This window comes from Ipomoea nil, unplaced genomic scaffold (genome assembly GCF_001879475.1).
Source record: "Ipomoea nil cultivar Tokyo-kokei standard unplaced genomic scaffold, Asagao_1.1 scaffold1250, whole genome shotgun sequence".
Taxonomy (NCBI): Eukaryota; Viridiplantae; Streptophyta; class Magnoliopsida; order Solanales; family Convolvulaceae; genus Ipomoea; species Ipomoea nil.
Window position 1 is genome coordinate 369,817 of NW_017617678.1, and position 18,979 is coordinate 388,795.

The window sequence follows — 18,979 nt, forward strand, 5'->3', positions numbered from 1 at the left end:
ACCTAAATTATTCTGCAACATAACATCAACGGGGAGACTTAGTCTGATCAGGCACAACATCAACTCGGAATTCTGCAGGTATGTTGCAGGAGACTTAGTCTGATCAGGCACAACATCAACTGGAAATTCTGCAAGTATGTTTATCAACTGAGAATTCTGCAAGTATGTTTGTACATCTCCAAAATGTTTCTATAATATTATTTGTATAAACAAATTGCTGCTGCCTCCGCCCAACCTCCATTAACCTAGAACTTTCCCATGCCCGTCTCTGTTGAGCCTCCCCTGCCACATCGCACCGCCAATCAACCAACTCAAACTCAACTTGCCAGAATCCACTCAAATTATATTAGGATATTTAATATCTTATGCCCTAATCTTTATTTGATCTCCCTTATGTCCCGTATTTGGTTTCAACCATACCCATACCTTATAATTACAAATATTAATAATATGTGGATTTCCATTATATATATATATATATATATATATATATATATATATATATATATATATATATATATATATATATATATATATATATATATATATATATATATATATATATGGAAGGGCTCAGGTGCGGGTTAGGCTTTCCATGCGGTTGTGCGGTTGACGCACCTTAAGCATTAAAATGGCGCACCTTAAGTACACAAATCACCACGCACCTTAAGCACACAATCAAAGCACCCTAATTGTTGAGACTTAGTTTTTGGATTTTGTTATGTTTATCTGGTTATGCTTATTCTTCTGTTTATTCCTTTGCCTAGTCTTGTGGTTTAGGTATAACCACTCCTCTTTTCATGGTCATGTACTCTATTTAAGCTTTGTGCTTTACGTTGAATAAACTACAATCGTTTACACTCCAACATGGTATCATTGCCAACACTCTAGCGAGAAAAATTATTACTATTAATTTTTTTCTCCCTCCCTATCACCACTCATGGCTGTCGTTAACACCCCTGCCATTACTCACCTTCATGCTCCAACCCACTTGCCAATAAAACTCACTCCTTCGAACTTCCCTATTTGGAAGAAACAGGTCGAGTCTACTCTTATAGGACTAGATCTTCTGGGCTACATTACGGGCTCCACTATAGCTCCGCAATAAATCCCGCCTACACAACTTGGTTCAGGCAGGATCAAATCATTTTGAGTGTTATTCTCGGCAGCCTCTCGGATGTCTTGCAGCCGATCATCTCATCTGATGTCTCTGCGAGTGATGCCTAAACACGTTTATCCACGAGTTGTGTTGTTTCGTCTTGGGGACGTGTAGTTTTGCTAAAGGCGAAACTTGTCAAAAATTCTAGGGCCAATCGGCCTATTGACTCGTATATGAGGGAAATGCGAGCAATTGCTGATGATCTGGCGCTAGCTCAAAGTCCGGTCAGCGAAGAAGATCTCGTGGTACATATATTTATGCAGCTTGGCAATGAATACAATCCCATTGTGGTGGCTCTTCGCGTACGAACCGAGGTCATCTCATTTAGTGAGCTGCAAGATGTTCTCACTGACTATGAAAGATTGATGAAAGATAACGAAACTGCCTTGCACATTCATATGCCTACTACAAATGCCACCCAACGGCGTTATAATGGCTCAGGTGACTCCCAGTTTCAAAATTACAATCACCGTGGCAGAGGGGGTTCTGCTTTTCAAATGGGCTACAACACCAAATGAAGAATAGCGGGAACCGGCCTCCCAGGTACTGTAACTTTTGTGACTACCCCGGGCACGACACCAAGTTTTGCCGCAAGTTGGCCAAATTTTTGAAGGAGAACAATGTGGTTGTGCTCGAACCTCAAACCACTACACGACAATCTCCCTCGGCTCATGATACGTCGACCGTGGCGTTGCCTACTCAGTCCTGGCTTATGGACTCTGGAGCCTCGCATCACACGGTTAATGATGCCACTTCGCTTCACACTCTCGCGGACTACAACGGACCTGACGAGATAATGCTAGGCGATGGTAAGTCATTACGTATCTCACACACTGGGTCAGTCTCTATACCCGCAACTAATCGGTCTATTCTCTTGTCCGATGTGTTATGTGTTCCAAGTTTGCACAAAAATCTTGTTTTAGTTTCCAAACTTTGTAGTACTAATTCCGTCTCGGTTGAATTTTTTGACAAATATTTTGTTGTTAAGGATCTGCAGTCGGAACTCTTCTCGTACGGGGCCTAGTCGTGAGTGACGTCTACAGCATCCCTGTCCAGCGGCCTCAGCTTAATGTCGCTACCAAGTCCTCATTGTCACATTGGCACCATCAATTTGGTCATCCCAGCTCTAAGGTTTTAGTCTATCTACTTAGGAATAATAATGTTAATTTTACGCCTGACGATCTCAAGGCGTTGTCTTGTAATTCTTGCCACATTAATAAAAGTCACAAACTCCCTTTTTCCTTCAGTTCCATGTCCAGTTCACGACCGTTGCAACTAAGTTACACGTATGTGTGGAGTTCTGCAACGGTCTATGTAGATGGGTTTAAGTATTACATCAATTTTGTTGATCACTATACCAAATATGTCTGGTTATTTCCTATAAAACTGAAGTCAGATGTTCCCACTATATTCCTCTGGTTCAAACGTATGGTAGAGACCTATTTTGGCCATAATATTGTTTCAATATTTTCTGATAATGGGGGGGAGTACATCAAGTTGATGCCTATCTTTAGCTCACTGGGGATTTCGCATTTCACTTCACCGCCGCATACTCCGGAACACAATGGTCCGGCTGAACGCCAGCACAGGCATATTGTCGAGACTGGTATGGCGCTACTCCATTATGCGTCCATTCCTTCTTCTTATTGGACCTATGCGTTTCAAACCGCTACTTATCTAATAAATAGAATTCCCACTGCAATTCTCAGTCAATCTACACTGTATGAAAAATTATTTAACAAGCAGCCGAACTACCAAAAAGTACAACCTTTTGAGTACCTGTGTTATCCCTGATTAAAATCGTACTTTCCAGCTAAATTGAGTCCAAAGTCCCTACCCTGTGTCTTCTTAGGTTATTCGTTGAGTCAGTCCGCTTACAAATGATTAGAAATATCTAGTGGTTGGGTCTATGTTTCGCGTCACGTCAGGTTTGTGCCGAATAAATTTCCGTTTAGTAGCATTGTTCGTTAGTCTGTGTCCACTGACCTAGGTGTGTGTTCAAACGTGAGTGTACCTCTGCTTTTGTCTTCCTCTTGCACTGCAAGTAATGTTATGTTGCCTTCCACTGGTCCTAATCAGCAGCCTGCTTTATCCTCAACGTCGGGTGTGGCTTCAACATCGGCACAGGTTCAGCCTCACCTACCGTTGGGTACAGCTTTCGACGCCGTGTGGTCGCCGTCCAACGCTTCACCGGTGCCAGCTGGTCGGAGCTCGGGAGATCGCACATCACTTCACCCTCCTGCTCCGTCGTCGCCGGTGCCAATCGTTCTTAGTGATGAGCCCTCGGCGGTTGGTTTGGGTGTTTCGGACTCGTCGCCGGCTGCTAGTCCTCCAGGGCAGTCGCGATCTGAACAATTGTCTCAAGTGGTGGAGTCGGTGCCGGTGGTTGGTTCAGGTTCGTCTGCCGATTCCATGCAAGCTACCTCCACGCAACCTGGATCCGATCCGTGCCTGATGTTCTATGCGACACTATGGCTTCGACAGATCAGATGGCTGCGGTCGCTCCTATGCGTCGGTCGAATAGGAACAGGCGTCCTAATACCAGATATTTTGGCGACAAATTTGTAAATTTGACCACTTCTCATCCGGTTGCCCCGTCAATTGAACCACGTAGTGTAGACCAGGCGTTCAAGAATGACCTATGGCGGGCTGCTATGACGGACGAGTTCAATACACTGGTAAGGAACTCCACTTGGGAGTTAGTACCGATGGCTCTGTAGACAGGTTCAAGGCTCGGCTGGTGGCTAAGGGTTTTTTACAGGAACCGGGTCGCGACTATTTTGAAACTTTTAGTCCGGTGTAAAACTGGTCACTGTGCGTGTCATTCTTAGCATCGCGTTATCCCAGGGCTGGTCGTTGCGTCAATTGGACGTCAACAATGCTTTTCTGAATGGTACACTGTTTGAGGAGGTTTATATGGCGCAACCTACGGGGTTTGTTGATATTGAGAAGCCTAATCATGTGTGCCGGTTGAAGAAGGCGATTTATGGGCTAAAGCAAGCCCCTCGGGCTTAGTATATTTAGTTACCTGACTTTTTGGTTTCTTTTGGCTTTAAGTAGTTTGTAGCCGATTCTTCCTTATTTATTCATTGTACATGTAATATCGTTTTGTATTTTTTTAGTGTATGTCGACGACATTATTGTTACAGGCAACAATGATGCCTTCACCGCTGCTTTTGTCCGGCATCTTGTTAAGCGGTTTTCTTTGAAGGATTTCGGTCTGTTGCACCATTTCTTGGGTGTTGAAGTGGTATCTACGACAACTGGGTTGTTTTTATCTCAGGGTCAGTACGTGGTTGACATACTGGACCAGTTTGGCATGACGGGGGCGAAATCGGTCTCTACTCCAATGTGTCCTTCGGTTGATTTAGGTGCGGATGCCGCGTCCTGACTCCACGACTTATCGTCGCGCCATTGGCCGCTTGCAGTATTTGGCGATTACCACGCCTGATGTTTCGTTTACGGTGAATCGTTTGGCTCAATCTATGGCCTCGCCGACTGAGAGTCATTGGCAAGCTGTGAAGCGAGTCATGCGCTACTTGAAAGGTACGTTGCATTTTGGCCTTCATTTCCGGTGTGTTGCCCACTCTCGCTGGTGGCGTATTCAGACTCTGACTGGGTGGTGTTCGTGACGGGGGGCGATCAACCATGGCTTACTATGTCTTTTTTGACTCCAATCTCATTTCCTGGAAGTCTTCTAAACAACGGTCAGTATCTCGGTCGTCCACGGAAGCCGAGTTCCGGGCGCTTGCTAATTCCGCTGGTGAAGTAATGTGGGTCCAGAGTTTGTTGCGGGAGCCTGGTGTTTGTCTGCGCTCTACTCCCTTCTTGATAACGGATAATTTAAGTGCTACTTATGTGTGCAAAAATCCGGTGTTCCACTCTAGGATGAAGCACTTGGCGCTTGACTACTTTTTTGTCCGTGAGCAGGTTACTTTTGGTGCCCTACGTGTTGGCTATGTTCGTTTAGCTGAACAGGTGGCTGGCCTCCTAACTAATCCTCTTGGTTCTCATTTGTTTGCTATGTTCCGGTCTAAGCTTGGGCTCACTGACGGTGCCTCAATCTTGCGGGGGCGTGTTGAGACTTAGTTTTAGGTTTTTGTTATGTTTATCTGGTTATGCTTATTCTTCTGTTTATTCCTTTGCCTAGCATTGTGGTTTAGGTATAACCACTCCTCTTTTCATGGTCCTATTCTCTATTTAAGCTTTGTGCTTTACGTTGAATAAACTCCAATCGTTACACTCCAACACTAATAACACAAACCACTCCCCTTAAGTACACAAATCATGCACCTTAAGCACACAACAAAGCACCTTAAGAACACAAACCACACACCTAAGTTTTTAAAATGACTCACCTTAAGTTTCACACAACTGACGCACCTTAAGCATACAAATCACGCACCTTAAGAAAGAAAACAACGCACCTTAAGAAGGAAAACCACACGTCATAAGTTTCAACAACTACTCACATTAAACACAAACCCCACACACCTTAAGCACAAACCCCACGCACCTTAAGCACAAAAAACACACACCTTAAGAAGAAAAACCAGACACCTTAAGTTTCAACAAATACTCACAGTAAGCACACAACCCACACACTTTAAGCAAAAAACTCACACACCTTAAGCACAAACACACGCACCTTAAGAAGCACAAAACCACGCACCCTAAGTTTCAACAAATACTCACATAAGCACAGAACCCACACACCTTAAGCACAAACCCCATGCATCTTAAGGAAACCCCACGCACCTTAAGCACAAAACTCACGCACCTTAAGCACAAAAACCACACACCTTAAGAAGGAAACTCACGCACCTTAGATTTGACCTAGATGCAAAAAATTACCAAATTGTCACCGCGTTTTTTTTTTTTTTTTTTTAATTTGGCAATCCTGGACGTTGATTTAAGCAAGATCAATGGCTCATATTTAACCGCACCTGAACCTAATTATATATATATATATATATATATATATATATATATATATATATATATATATATATACATACCAATTATTTTAAAATACTCATGATTCTTATTTGATCCTTATTTGGTATCTCATGTTTTCATTCTCATCCTTACGTAATCTATGATTCCTATTACTCTTTACTCCATAAATTATACATTTAAATTAAAGTATATTATGTGTTAACATTGTTCATGAACATTACCGATGACATCAGGATATTAGACATGACAAGTGAACTCAAGTTAATTGATAGTGATACGCAAACAGTGAAATGAATTGAAGTTGTAAAGTTCGTGTCATTAAGAAAAATGAACCAAATAATGCTATTGCAACATCAGGGAAAAAAATATATGCTCATTGTCCTTGAAGATGAAAATGTAGTAATTTATAAAACATGATTATTATTATTATTATTATTATTATTATTATTATTATTATTGTTGTTGTTGTTGTTGTTGTTGTTGTTGTTGTTGTTGTTGTTGTTATTATTATTATTATTTCATTCATCAAATGCATAATCATAAATGCACAATTAAACATGACACACTACCAATATAAAAGAAGAGTATATTTACTGAAGATGAAGAGAATGACAATGCTACCCAAAAGAGAATGTAGAAGACTTAAAGAAATTTTAACCAAATGTAGTATTTAATTACACTATTATTTTTAGACTAGCGTTTTTTAAAAGTTGTAAATAATTATTTTATTGACAATTATAATCAATCTTGACTATATTATCTTGCATTCGTAAACTTAGAATTACCTATTTAAATACGCAAATTCAACATTCAATTATATATGCATAAACAATTTCAATATAATCTTACATTGATATACTTTAAAGTACTTATTTGAAAATAAACATTGGACATTATTCCAATCGCGCAATGCGCGTGAAAAACTAGTAATACTATATGTGTAGTCATTTTTTACTATATACCCCGTAATGCCCGTACTATTGAGTAAGATGAGAAATTTGTCGTCACTTCTGAATGTATTTTTATCTGAATGGATGATAGGTTTTTTTTTTTTTTTTTAATTGAAATAACACTGCTGGAAATTATTGAATTTCCGACCACCTGAAAGTGATCTTAAATTAAGTCAAAAGCAAAAAGTTGTCGGAAATAGCAACAAAGGTTTTTCCGGATATCAAAAGTGGTCGGAACTAAGGCTTTCAACTTGATTTAAAATCATTTTCATGTGGTCGAAAATTTTATAATTTCCAGTAGTGTAAGCGGGTAATATGTTTTATTCGTTTATTTCTTCTTCTAATAAAATCCGAACATGCAACGGGAGTTTTGTTGTTTGGGATACACTAACCATTTTCTTATTCGTGATCTCGTTTACCACTAAAATATGGCATATTTTCAAATACAAAAGAGTCTTTTGTATTTGGAAATATGTCGGACAGGAGAAGAAAACTTTGCATGTAACTAATTACTAAAGAAATTATGATGGAAAGTACACTATTTGAATAGATAGTACCTTGTAATATAGTCGATAGTACTGAAAAAAAAAATACTAAATAAATTGAAAGTGCACATATATATTGCCATTGATACGTATTAACAGTCAAAGCTCACACATTCCAGTGGTAATAGTAGGGGAAAACAAGAAAGAGCCAAGGACTATACTAACATTATTGAAGGTCCTTTCAAAAAACATTATTGAAGGTAAAACTGGTTTACTACATATACTTGTACAGCTATATATATTACATATGAGAAGCCAAAATTGTGGATACATTAAACCCAAAACTAACTGGCCGAAACCACGCACATTAACTATAACTATACTAACATTGAAGCTAAGGTAAAACTGGTTTAATTAATTAACCTCGTCCATCTAATGATTCATGATTGTTGATTGGAGGTTTATGGCGAGGATTAGGCCCCGACCCAGAACCTCCGGTGTAGTCTTTGTTCATCATGCCCAGAAGCTTGTTTGCATCCTTTGAAACCCTTTCAGGTTCAAGCTTCTGATATTGTACTTGAGAAATCAATGAATTGAAGAAGAAGAAGAAGAAGAAGAAGAAGCTAAGAAGAAGAAGAGGACCTGATGATCATGGGTATCTGCAAGTGGGCTCTTTGAGACTCCATTTCCTGCATGGAAACAAGCAAAGCATTGAGATTATTGAATCTGCAGATTCTCTCATCTCTATACTTACCCATATATGGCAATTGCAAATATGATCCTTTTTTTTTTTAAAGTTTTTGATTTTGAAATGATAAGAGAAAAGAATAAAGATAAGATAAAAGGGGTGACAAAATTGTTTTCTGTTTTTCTTCATTCAATATATAACTATGAAAAATGGGAAAAAAAAATACACTACAAATTAAAGAATGTACTGGTGATTCTAGGTCTAGCTGCTTACACAAAACTTGAAAATTCCTTTTTGAACTTTCTTGATTTACTCTTGCGTACATACAAGTATACACTAGCTAGTAGGGGTTAGATAAATAATGTTGGATTTGTATCTATCAGTTATTCTTAGGAGGGTGTGGTCTTGCCACATGATAATCAGCATTGAAAGCCATGAAACCGCCTGGATTATCCTTGATGGAATCTGTACTTCTAATAATCCTCAGTTTTCTTTGCATTCTCATCATCTTTCCCTGCCCTTTATGGCTATAATTTCCCACAGTAAAACTACACTCTGAACAATTACCATTGCTACTTGTAGTCTTGCCACCTTCCTCTTTCTTCTTTCCCTTGCTCCTCATCATGTCTTTTCTCTCCACCATCATCTTCCTTCCTTCCATCTTCCCTTTCCTCATCTCATCATCGTTGCCATTCAAAATCTCCTGCAATATAGATTCTGTTGGTCAGTTCAGTCACCATGATTTACCCATCTACAAACTGTCGTGTCAGGGTGTAGGGTGTTTGGGGTGGATATCTCTGATGGTCAATTGAGTCACCATGATTTACCCCTCCACAAACTGTCGTGTCGGGTGTTTGGGGTGGGTATCTCTGATGGTTGGCTGAGTCACCATGATTTATCTCTCCACAAACTGTCGCGTTGAGGTGTAGGGTGTTTGGGGTGGGCAATTCCACCTTTTGTCACAAGAAATTCTATTACAATGACATTAGTTCATTATATATATATTTGTTAGGCGGAGGCAGATAAACGGTCAAATCCATCAATTGGTAGATAGAGGATTGTTGGGTGGAGTCCAGTAAAAGGCCTCTCAAATATGTATGGCGTCTATAAAGAAATAAAATTATGACTTACGTAGTGATAATTAAGCAATTAATCCTAACAATATTGTTACGTTGTAATAGAAACGGGTTATTATATATATAGTGTTACCTTGTGTTCCATGTGTCTAAGAGAGCTCCCACTTGTCATGGTAAAACCATTCTCATCATCTTCAACCACAACCTTCCTTGTAACTGTAGTGAAAAAGATCGAACTGCTTAAATTAGTTTTGGTTTCATGGCAAAACATATATATTTGCATCAAGAAAGAATGGATCGAACATTAAAGTAAGGGTGTTGGAGAGCTAATTACCTTGGTTTGTATAAGCAAGAGAACTGTTTAAGGATGTGGAAATGAACACAAGACAAAACACAAAGGTAGTAGACTTTGAGGACACCATTTTTGGCTTTCTTGTGTGTTGTGTTTATGTAGAAAGGAGAAGGAGGGGATCACATGGAGTGAGAATATAGGGACATTTATAGAGACTATGAATTCCAGACCCAAGTCAAAGCTAAGATTCCAACAAACCTTTTTTTATTAAAAAAAAATACTATAAGTTGTTTTGTGTGTACACTGTACAAGCAGTACATTGGGAGACTCGAGGAGTTTAATTTATAAAGAAAATATTCAAATTTGGTACAGAAAAAAGTTGGATTGAAGATCGATGGTTTTTCATTTCTGGCATGCAGTTTCTTTTTTGAATTGGGCGAGGTTAGGGCTAGGGAAGAGGGACATATATGATAGCGTGGAAGAGAAGGTACGACTGTTTCTGCCATGTCCATCGCCACTTGCCATGGAACGAAGGATAGTATTTGTTTTAAAGGAAAACAAAACTTTTGGCCCTGAATTGTTTCATTTTTTCAAATTTTTGTCTTTGTAAATTAATTTAAAGGAATTGAGCCCCTCAATTCTTCATAATGTTACATTTTTAGTCCTTAGTGTTATATAATTGTCAAATTCTAGACTTAAGATAAACTTAAGTTAGAACAACTTATTATAAAGAGTTTTTGCAGCAAAAAAAACGTGAATCCTTTTTAAATATTAAGCACAATATAATCTTTTGCATATTTTATGTTTGGTTATTATAGACTAGAATATAGACGTTGTAAAATAAAGAGAATAGAGAGATTTTTGAAGTGGTTCAGCTATCAACCAGCCTACGTCCACTCTTCTTCAAATACTCCTTGGAGGATTGCACTGTACTAAAACTCCTAGTGCAATGAGGAACATTTGAGCCTTGAACACAAAGCTGGCTTTTAGCTTCCAGGTTTTTCACTAGCCTCAACTTTTTACTCCGACTCTTTCTACTTCAACTTAGTAGAGTTACAAAGATTGTCAATCAAAAGGAATGTTAATCCTCCAACTTAATGTAGACTTGGAACTTGAATCTTGACTTCTCGTTGCCAAAGTCTTGAGCTTGATCTGGAATTTTCAGCTTTTATCTCCTCTCTTCACTGATCGCTTGTTTCTAGCACTTGAAAGCTTTGGATACTAGCTTGTAGATTTTTACTTGAAAGACCAACCCCTTCTTCAGTCTTGATTGAATGTATTTATAGGGTAGTTTGAAATAAATCCGTTGGAGAGAGATACATTTCGAACGTCCTTTAACTCTTGGTTATTGACCAGTGGGCAATACGAAAGGTTACTTTATGCCATAGTTTTTAGCCATTTGACACACCTTTATCTGCTTCGTTATACTTTTTGCTTGCACCTTTTGTCTAGGCTTTTAAAGAAAATCTATCTTGGAATGTCTTCCTAGGAATCCTTTTGCCTCGATAACATTTCACAAGTTACTGGCTTTTAAGGCTTCAAACTGTTTGCTCAGAGAATGTCTTGAACAGTTCTTTTGAGTGGTACGGTCAACTCTTACCTTTAGAGTTGATGCTTTGAACCTTATAATATTAAGCTTGTTTAACCTTTCGTTCAAATAATTGTCCTTACTATTCGACACATTATAAATCATTACTACTCGGCAAGGTTATTGGCCATTCCACTCTTCGGCCATTGCTACCTTCCGGTCTTCAATTCTTCAACTCTTCGACTCTTCATCTTGAACTCTTCGCAGCATCCATTCTTCGTAGCTCCTTGTCTACTACTGTTCATAGAGAGTTTAGTTTCCTATCCGAAGTGTAACTATTTGAACTCCTTGGAACTATTCAAAGTGAATGAAAATTCCTAAGTCTAAAAGAATAACACAAATTGGAGACTAAATTTCCTAAGTCTTTTGGTATCATCAAAATCTAATTTACACTTGTTTCTAACAGAATCTCAATTACTATATTATTTAAGGTATATTTGAGAGGACAATTGAGATAGTTCATCTCTCCTACTATTCTTTAAAGGGTTTAAATTAACCGTAGGTTGAGTGACTAAACGGTTCAATTCCAATGGCAGGAATAAGAGTTTGAGAGCCTTAGAATGGTGTATTCGTTCTTGACTTTTATGAATTGTAAAAGTTTAAAGGTATTCAATTCAAACTTTTAATTAGGAAGTCTTTCAAAGTCGGAAAGTATTTGATTAAGAATTTTAAAGAGTTTTTGAAAGAGTCCAGTTAAAGAGTTTTTGTTCATAAGTGATTTTGTGAGTGTAGTTCTTCACTATATATTATATAATCTCAATGCAAATCTCTTTCAAAATAATATAATGTTCATGAGTTTCATGAGCCAATTGCTTAGTATGTTAATTAAGAATGGTATGCATGACGAGGGAAACTGTAATTATTATCTGAGAGTGTAAAATGGATAAATCTCATTTTATGATTTTAACCGGTAAAAGACTATATAAGGAGGTAAACTAAACTAATCGGTTCAAACTAAGGACAATAGGCGCAACCTAAGGTTGTCCAAGAATAATAATCTTTAATGGCGGTTAGTAGTGGAAATTAAAAAATGTTATTGATATTGCGCTTGAAAATTTTAAGGAGCCATGCATTTCTTTGCTGCCTATATATGTTGCAATCATTATACCATTTTCGCACTGCACTGTAGACCCTGATTCATATGTATATGTTTTGTGTTATGATGACTTTTTGTGTCTTGCATTATGAAATTATGTATCTTAAGAGTATGAATTTTGTATCTAGAACAAATTTGTAATTGTATTTTATGTTATGAATTTCTGTGTCTTGTGTTGTGAAATTCTGTACCTATGAACACAAATTATGTACCTAAATCAGATTTGAAAAATAAGTGAATATATAACATGTGTATGTGTCTTGTGTTATGAAATTTTGTACCTTACGAGTACGAATTATGTACCTCGTCTTTTCAATCTAGCTGGGTCCATAATGCTATGATATGTGTCTTGTATAGTGATTTTTTGTATTTTGTGTTATGAAATTCTGTACCGTACGAGTATGAATTTTGTATATCGTTATTTCAATTCAGGATCCATAATGCTATATGAACTCTGGTCCATGATATAAATTGTCCCTATGTTGCATACCTAGCTAGGCCATATATCATATTACACACTCACTAAACATATACTGGTTTACATATGTAAAAACAAGAACACGTACGCAATTAAGTACAGTAGTGTCTAGGCCATTAAACATTAAAAATATAATGGCAACAGTATCTGGTCAAAGTATTTGGCAATTAAAAGAAATATATTCTTGGGGTTTTGTGTTCAGAAAGGGAAAGCTAAGCTAAGGTGAGAATTGAAGAAGTGAGGCTAGCTTAGCTTCTTTTAAGTTGGTTAAAATAAAATGGTAGTATAGAGTAGCACGAGGCAGCATGCAGTATAATATTAGGTGAAAGGATGCATGGTGATTAGTAAAAACAAAAGAAATTTAAAGCAGAGTTCCCCAGGAGTACAGTCAACCAAAACGTTGAAGAAGAACATGGGCAAGTGGTGAACTGCATTGAATCAATAACCCATCTTCATTGTTTATTCCCTAATCCTAACTTTACAGTTTGGGTTTGTACAACATTTGCAGAACACGAGAGCTCGATCTCCAATCCTCTTCTCATTTTTAACTTTCACACCCTTTCCATGCTACCTTTAATTTGCTACCTCCATTATCAAAATTTTTACGGTGCCTAACATTTTTTCGATTTATGGGGTGTTAAGTAAATAGCGGTTGACTGATTGAGTTAGTAGGTTTGACTAGTTGATAATATTAACTAATTGTAGAAAAGTGTTTGGTATATTAGCAGTTAGTTAATAACTGATTACATGTAAAATGATTTTCTCGAAAAACTGCTTTGAGTAGCTTTTTGAATTTAGCATTTTGAAACAATAAGGGTATGTTTGGTTCGCACATGGGAATCGGAATCGGAATGAGTATCAAATACTTGGTAATGGTAATGAGTTTTGATGAAAGTATTTTGCATGTTTGGTAATAGGGTGGAATGGAAATGATTAGGCTAAGGATGAATAATGGGATGAAATCCTTATAAAATAAGTGAATGGGTTTTTCCATTAATGGGGTATTCCAAACTCATAGTAGTGTTTTAAAAACCAATCAATCCAACAATAGCAATCACTTTCATACCCATACCTGAGTGCTAAACCTGCCAACCAAACACACCCTTAAGTTGTTACAAAAACCTAATTAATCAAACACGCATATTAATTGTTTAAACAAGCCAATTAAATAACTAATAATAATCAAATAAGTCAAAATTGACTGATAAACAAACTGTGTTACAAACATGACCTATATATGTTCACAATCGATGCCCGAAAGTGGTTTTGCATGAAGACCCCTTTTGACCTAATCGGTAAATTAAAGGTACTAAATTCTGATGAAATTTTTAAAAGTCGTGCTTGAGTTATAATGCTGTGTATTAATTTGTCGAACGTATATAAGTGATGAAAAAAAAAAAAAAAAAAAAAAAAAAAAAAAAAAAAAAGGTTGTAAAACACAATGCCCACATTTACAAAGGGCACATGTGAATATGTGATCCAGTAAAATAGACAATAATATAGATACAATTTAAATTAAGTATAAGGCATTGTATATAATACATTTGGAAAATTTCACAATGACAGATAATAGATGTTGGGTTATAAGGGTGACTATTATTTTCTCTAGTGAGGCCTTTTAAATTGTTAGACTAGTCACTGTACCATGAGACAAAGCAAACATTTTCCCTACACAACTACACAAGAGCGTGAACATATTTTGTACATAATAAAATTGAATTGTATCATATCTCTTTATAAAGTATTTAGTAATACAACTTTAGGAAAATCTCGCATAGATTGTGTACGTATGTCATATGGTAGAAATATAATAGATATCCCGCACAGACTTAACTCATTGATTCAATAGACAGTATTTGAGACAAGAGATCAAGATTCAAAATTCGATAATGACAGTGTAGGTATTATACCCAAAGTGAGCTAACCCCTTGTGCGTACCGACATTTGACATTGTCTGTTAAGTCACTGAATTATCGTGATTTACATCATTCTAAATACTCTATCGAGTTAAAATTGGGGATTCAACCTTTTCGGACAAGAAATATAATAGGTTATTAGTGATGGCAATCATTTCATTTATTGCAACCTTTTAGAGTTGTGAGACTTTCAATAATAAATAGTATTGCTCGGTAAGATAGTGATAAATTGACAAATTTTATTATGAGTATTACATCTCCGTTACGTACATTATCTATATGATGATTACCCGTTATATGATCCGTTTAGGGATTTGAAGGAGGAGAAGGAAATGAGTTCTGCTGTTCTGGTTTGGTAAAAAAGAAAGGAAGGTGAAAGAGGAGAGAGAAAGTGAAAAGAGAAGGAGAAAGGAGAAAAGCAAGGAATAAGGTTCAAATTGGCCACTGATCGTAACATGAAAATGCAATTAGGTCATTGAACGAAAAAAAAAAATACAATTAGTCCACTGAACACTCCAAATGCATGCAATTTCACCGAATAGCAGGTTACCATCAATTTTAGCGGGTTACCTGCTTACGTGGCAGTTGATTTGGCATTTTAAATAATTTTTAATAATAAATTTAAAAAATTGAAAAAATAATCAATAAAAAATAATAAAAATAAAACGACGGGGTATCCCCCTCCTTCAATTCGTCTCCGCCGGAGACGAAGGAAGTGGGGGTGGGGGAAGGGGGTGGCAAGTGGCCACCTCGTCTTTTTTTTTTTTTTTAATTTATTATTAAAATTTATTAAAAATTATTTAAAATTATTAAAAATGTCAAACTCAGCTGTCATGTAAACAGTTAACCTGCTAAAATTGATGGTAACTTGCTATCAGGTGAAATTGCATACCTTTGGAGTGTTCAATGGCCTAATTGCACTTCTTCTTTTTTTTTTTTTCGTTCAGTGGCCTAATTGCATTTTCAGGTTACGTTCAGTTGCCAATTTGAACCTTATTCCAAAGCAAAAATAAAAAGTCAAATATAAAATTATCATTTTAACCTTTCTAAATAGTGTCGTATAACGAGTAATTAATCATAGCTCTGTTTAGGGGAGAGACATATATGAGTATATGATAATGTTTTGAAAATTTAACGATAACATTTACACCACTACAAATTATTAAGCATGGCATTAATAATTGACATATACATAAGAGCATAAATTACAATTCTTTCAATTATAAATAATAACAATATATAGCTAGGTAGGCAACCAAATTTGGTCAAGTTTACATTATAGCAACCAAATTAAGTTGAAATCTTAAGTTTACCAAGTGTAAAAACATAGTAAAAAATTAAAAACATAAAAGTAAGAATTGAAACATGCATGTTGGATCAATGTTGGAAAATGTGCGGACGTGCCGGTGGTGGTCGGTTGACCATAATTATTGTAATATAGTTATATAGTATGATGCCAACAGAACAGATCGAACTCAATTAGTTACAAAATGATAAACAAATCTATGCTCTCACATGCACTTCAAAAAATTGAATTAAACTTTGCTTATTCAATTCCATTATTTACCTTCTATTGAATTTACCCAAATTTTTAGGTATTTTAGATTTTTAGTTGAGTGCATCAAATAATTTCCATAGCCCTTTACAAGTAATATATCATTACACATTATTATTGACTGTATCGAAATTAATTAATTACCTTGTTATGAGTTAATCAAGTAAGGACCATATCCCAATGCACCTCATTGTAATAAGTTATATACATGGTCGAACTTTAGGACGTGCAGGATGGGCAACATCACAGAATCTCAATTTTTAAAAAGCTCAATAATATTTATTTTTTACCTAGTTACTTAAGAAATTAAAAAAAAAAATTTACAATTAATCCTAAAACTCATCATTTTTATCCCAAATCACTTCTCTCTCTTAATAATTATTCACAAATTACAACGACAATAATCACCGCCAATGGATCAAACATAATAATTGAAGTAGGAACTGTGATTTTTACATTCAGCTGGTGTTACACGTGCCATTCATACTTATTTGAAGTAAAAATAATATATTTTACGGTATTAGTTTTAAAGATTGCGCTTATAATTTAGGCAAAGTCTCATTTATTTATAAGAACATGGCCACAAAAATCTAAAAATCGGGTCTGGTTATATAAACCTAAAAACTTGTACAAATGATGTACGCCATTAACTATACTTATACAATATCTAAACTTTACATTCTACACTAAACACTTGTAGAACAAATTAAAACAAAGGCTCCATGTCACCTTTTATATTTAGCTTGTCCTTCTCTTAATTGAATTTGAATTAAAACCATCAATAATATTGTATTATTATTATTACTACTTTGTGGTGACACTAACACATGCTTTTTGTTACACCTCACCTACATACTTATATAACTACATAAAAAGTAACATAATTTTGTTAATGCTTTACAATTTACTATACTTTGATCATATCATAACATACGTACTTCAAAATTAAAATATGTAAAATCATTACAAGGATCTTTAACAGTAATGTCAGATTTGTACCATACTGCAGTAGTGCAGTTATAAATTAATTATATTTAAAAAACCATTACAAGATCTAACTATTTACACCAACAGAGTATTTTTTTTATTTTTTATTTTTTGAAAACATAAAGTATTTAATTAGTAAATGATGAAATTTTTAATTTTTGATGGATTTGTTTGACTATAGTGGTTTGATTAAGTCAAATTGTTAAATTTGGTGTTTAGTAAATATTTAAAGAATTGTGACCAAAACGCTAAAATCTAAAATGCTAAATTTTCATTATGGTTGCATTTATTTAGTTCAAAAAATTATGTCTTATACTAATTTAGAAAATCTATAATTTTGATTTGCATCGGTGCATATAATCAAGCATGCTTTTGGGGTTTACCGGGTTTTATCAACTCTTATTATCCCCAATATACAAGATACAATCTCAAAAAGTATATGACTATGTTTGACAAATCTAGCTAAAAAGGTAGCTGAAAGTTAAAAAGTAGCTGATAGTTGAAAAGTTATAAGTTAGAAGCTGAAAACGAAAGAGCTGTTAAGATAGCTGATTATGCTTAAAAGTGTTTGGTAAAATTAGTTTTTTGATAAGCTGATAAATGTAAAAAGACTAAAAATGACATATTCATAAAATATAAATAGGTTTGTTTACATATTAAAATTTAACATTTTGAAATGAAACTATTAGCATAATCATGATTTAGCATCTCATTATGAACGGACGATTGGAGTTAGAACTTTAAGGAGTTGCTGGGCAGTGAAGAGTTGCGAAAGAGGATGAATAAAAAATACAAGAGAAAATAAAATGCCAAAAAGGGTTTTAATTGGGAGGGTAAAAGATGTCATTTATTAAAAATAATGATAATAAAGATAAAGATGAAAAAAAATAGGAATTTACTAGCTTATTTTTGAAACGTTACCTGTTTTTAAAAAAAAAAAAAAAAAAAAAAAAAAAAAAAAAAAAAAACTCTTATTTTAAGCTACTAGCTTATTTTGAGAATATTACCAAACAGAGCTTATAGTGCACTATGCTTATCCCAGTAGGTACACTCTTAACCATGAAGTTATTTGATTATCTAGTTGTCATATCTTTCTTAAAATTCTTAACCATGAAGTTATTTGATTATCTAACTGTCATATCTTTCTTAAAATTAATAGATGATAAGTTGATCGGCATGAAGTATTTAACCACATCCATCCATGGTAATCCACAATGTCACAATAAGATGGTAGTATGTTGAACTTAGCCCTCCAAGACGCAGTCCCAACAAAACTTACATCTTTTGATTTCAAAATATAATTACCTTAATTATTATTATTATTATTATTATTATTATTATTATTTTATAATACATATGAAATATAGTTAGGAACAGTCAATTTAATTATGTATATTTTGCATGGTTGCAGTAGGCGTTAGGCGCTAGTCGAGCGCCCGGACAGCGCCTAACGCCTAGGCGGCGCCTAGGCGGTGCTAGGCGGGCGCCAAAAAAACAGTGGTAGACTTGCAGTTTGACAATTTTGATGAGGTTGTTTTCAACATTTAATCAAATAACACATCAAAATAAATGAATTAATGATAATTTATAAGTCATAACATCAAAACAATGGTTTTCAAAAAAAAAAAAAATATTAAAATAATATTAAAAATTAAAAATACTCAAATATGAAATACTCAAATACTTCAATCATCCAAAGATTCAATGTATCAAACTAGTCTACGAGTGTATATATGTCATATTATATATA

The 18,979-nt window shown here is 35.4% G+C and overlaps 1 protein-coding gene and 1 long non-coding RNA gene across 4 annotated transcripts; one reads left to right on the forward strand and one right to left on the reverse strand.

The window, feature by feature from the left end:
• The first annotated feature begins 1,562 nt into the window (after window positions 1–1,562).
• On the forward strand, window positions 1,563–13,725 carry LOC109184086. Its single transcript, XR_002054701.1, has 4 exons — window positions 1,563–1,642; window positions 2,983–2,988; window positions 3,779–3,785; window positions 13,715–13,725. It is a non-coding gene; the product is annotated as an uncharacterized LOC109184086 (long non-coding RNA).
• On the reverse strand, window positions 7,813–9,777 carry LOC109184085. 3 transcript variants are annotated; one of them, XM_019334126.1, is made up of 5 exons: window positions 9,652–9,777; window positions 9,451–9,533; window positions 8,833–8,944; window positions 8,196–8,242; window positions 7,813–8,118 (listed from the first exon to the last, which is right to left on the reverse strand). In XM_019334126.1, the coding sequence occupies exons 1-5, from the start codon at window positions 9,737–9,739 to the stop codon at window positions 7,972–7,974; spliced, it is 477 nt and encodes a 158-aa protein (XP_019189671.1). In that variant the 5' UTR covers window positions 9,740–9,777; the 3' UTR covers window positions 7,813–7,971. The 3 variants fall into 3 exon arrangements, with proteins under 3 accessions (XP_019189671.1, XP_019189670.1, XP_019189669.1); XM_019334125.1 differs by having other exon boundaries at window positions 7,813–8,123; window positions 8,204–8,242; window positions 8,809–8,944; XM_019334124.1 differs by having other exon boundaries at window positions 8,809–8,944.
• Window positions 13,726–18,979: the final 5,254 nt, after the last annotated feature.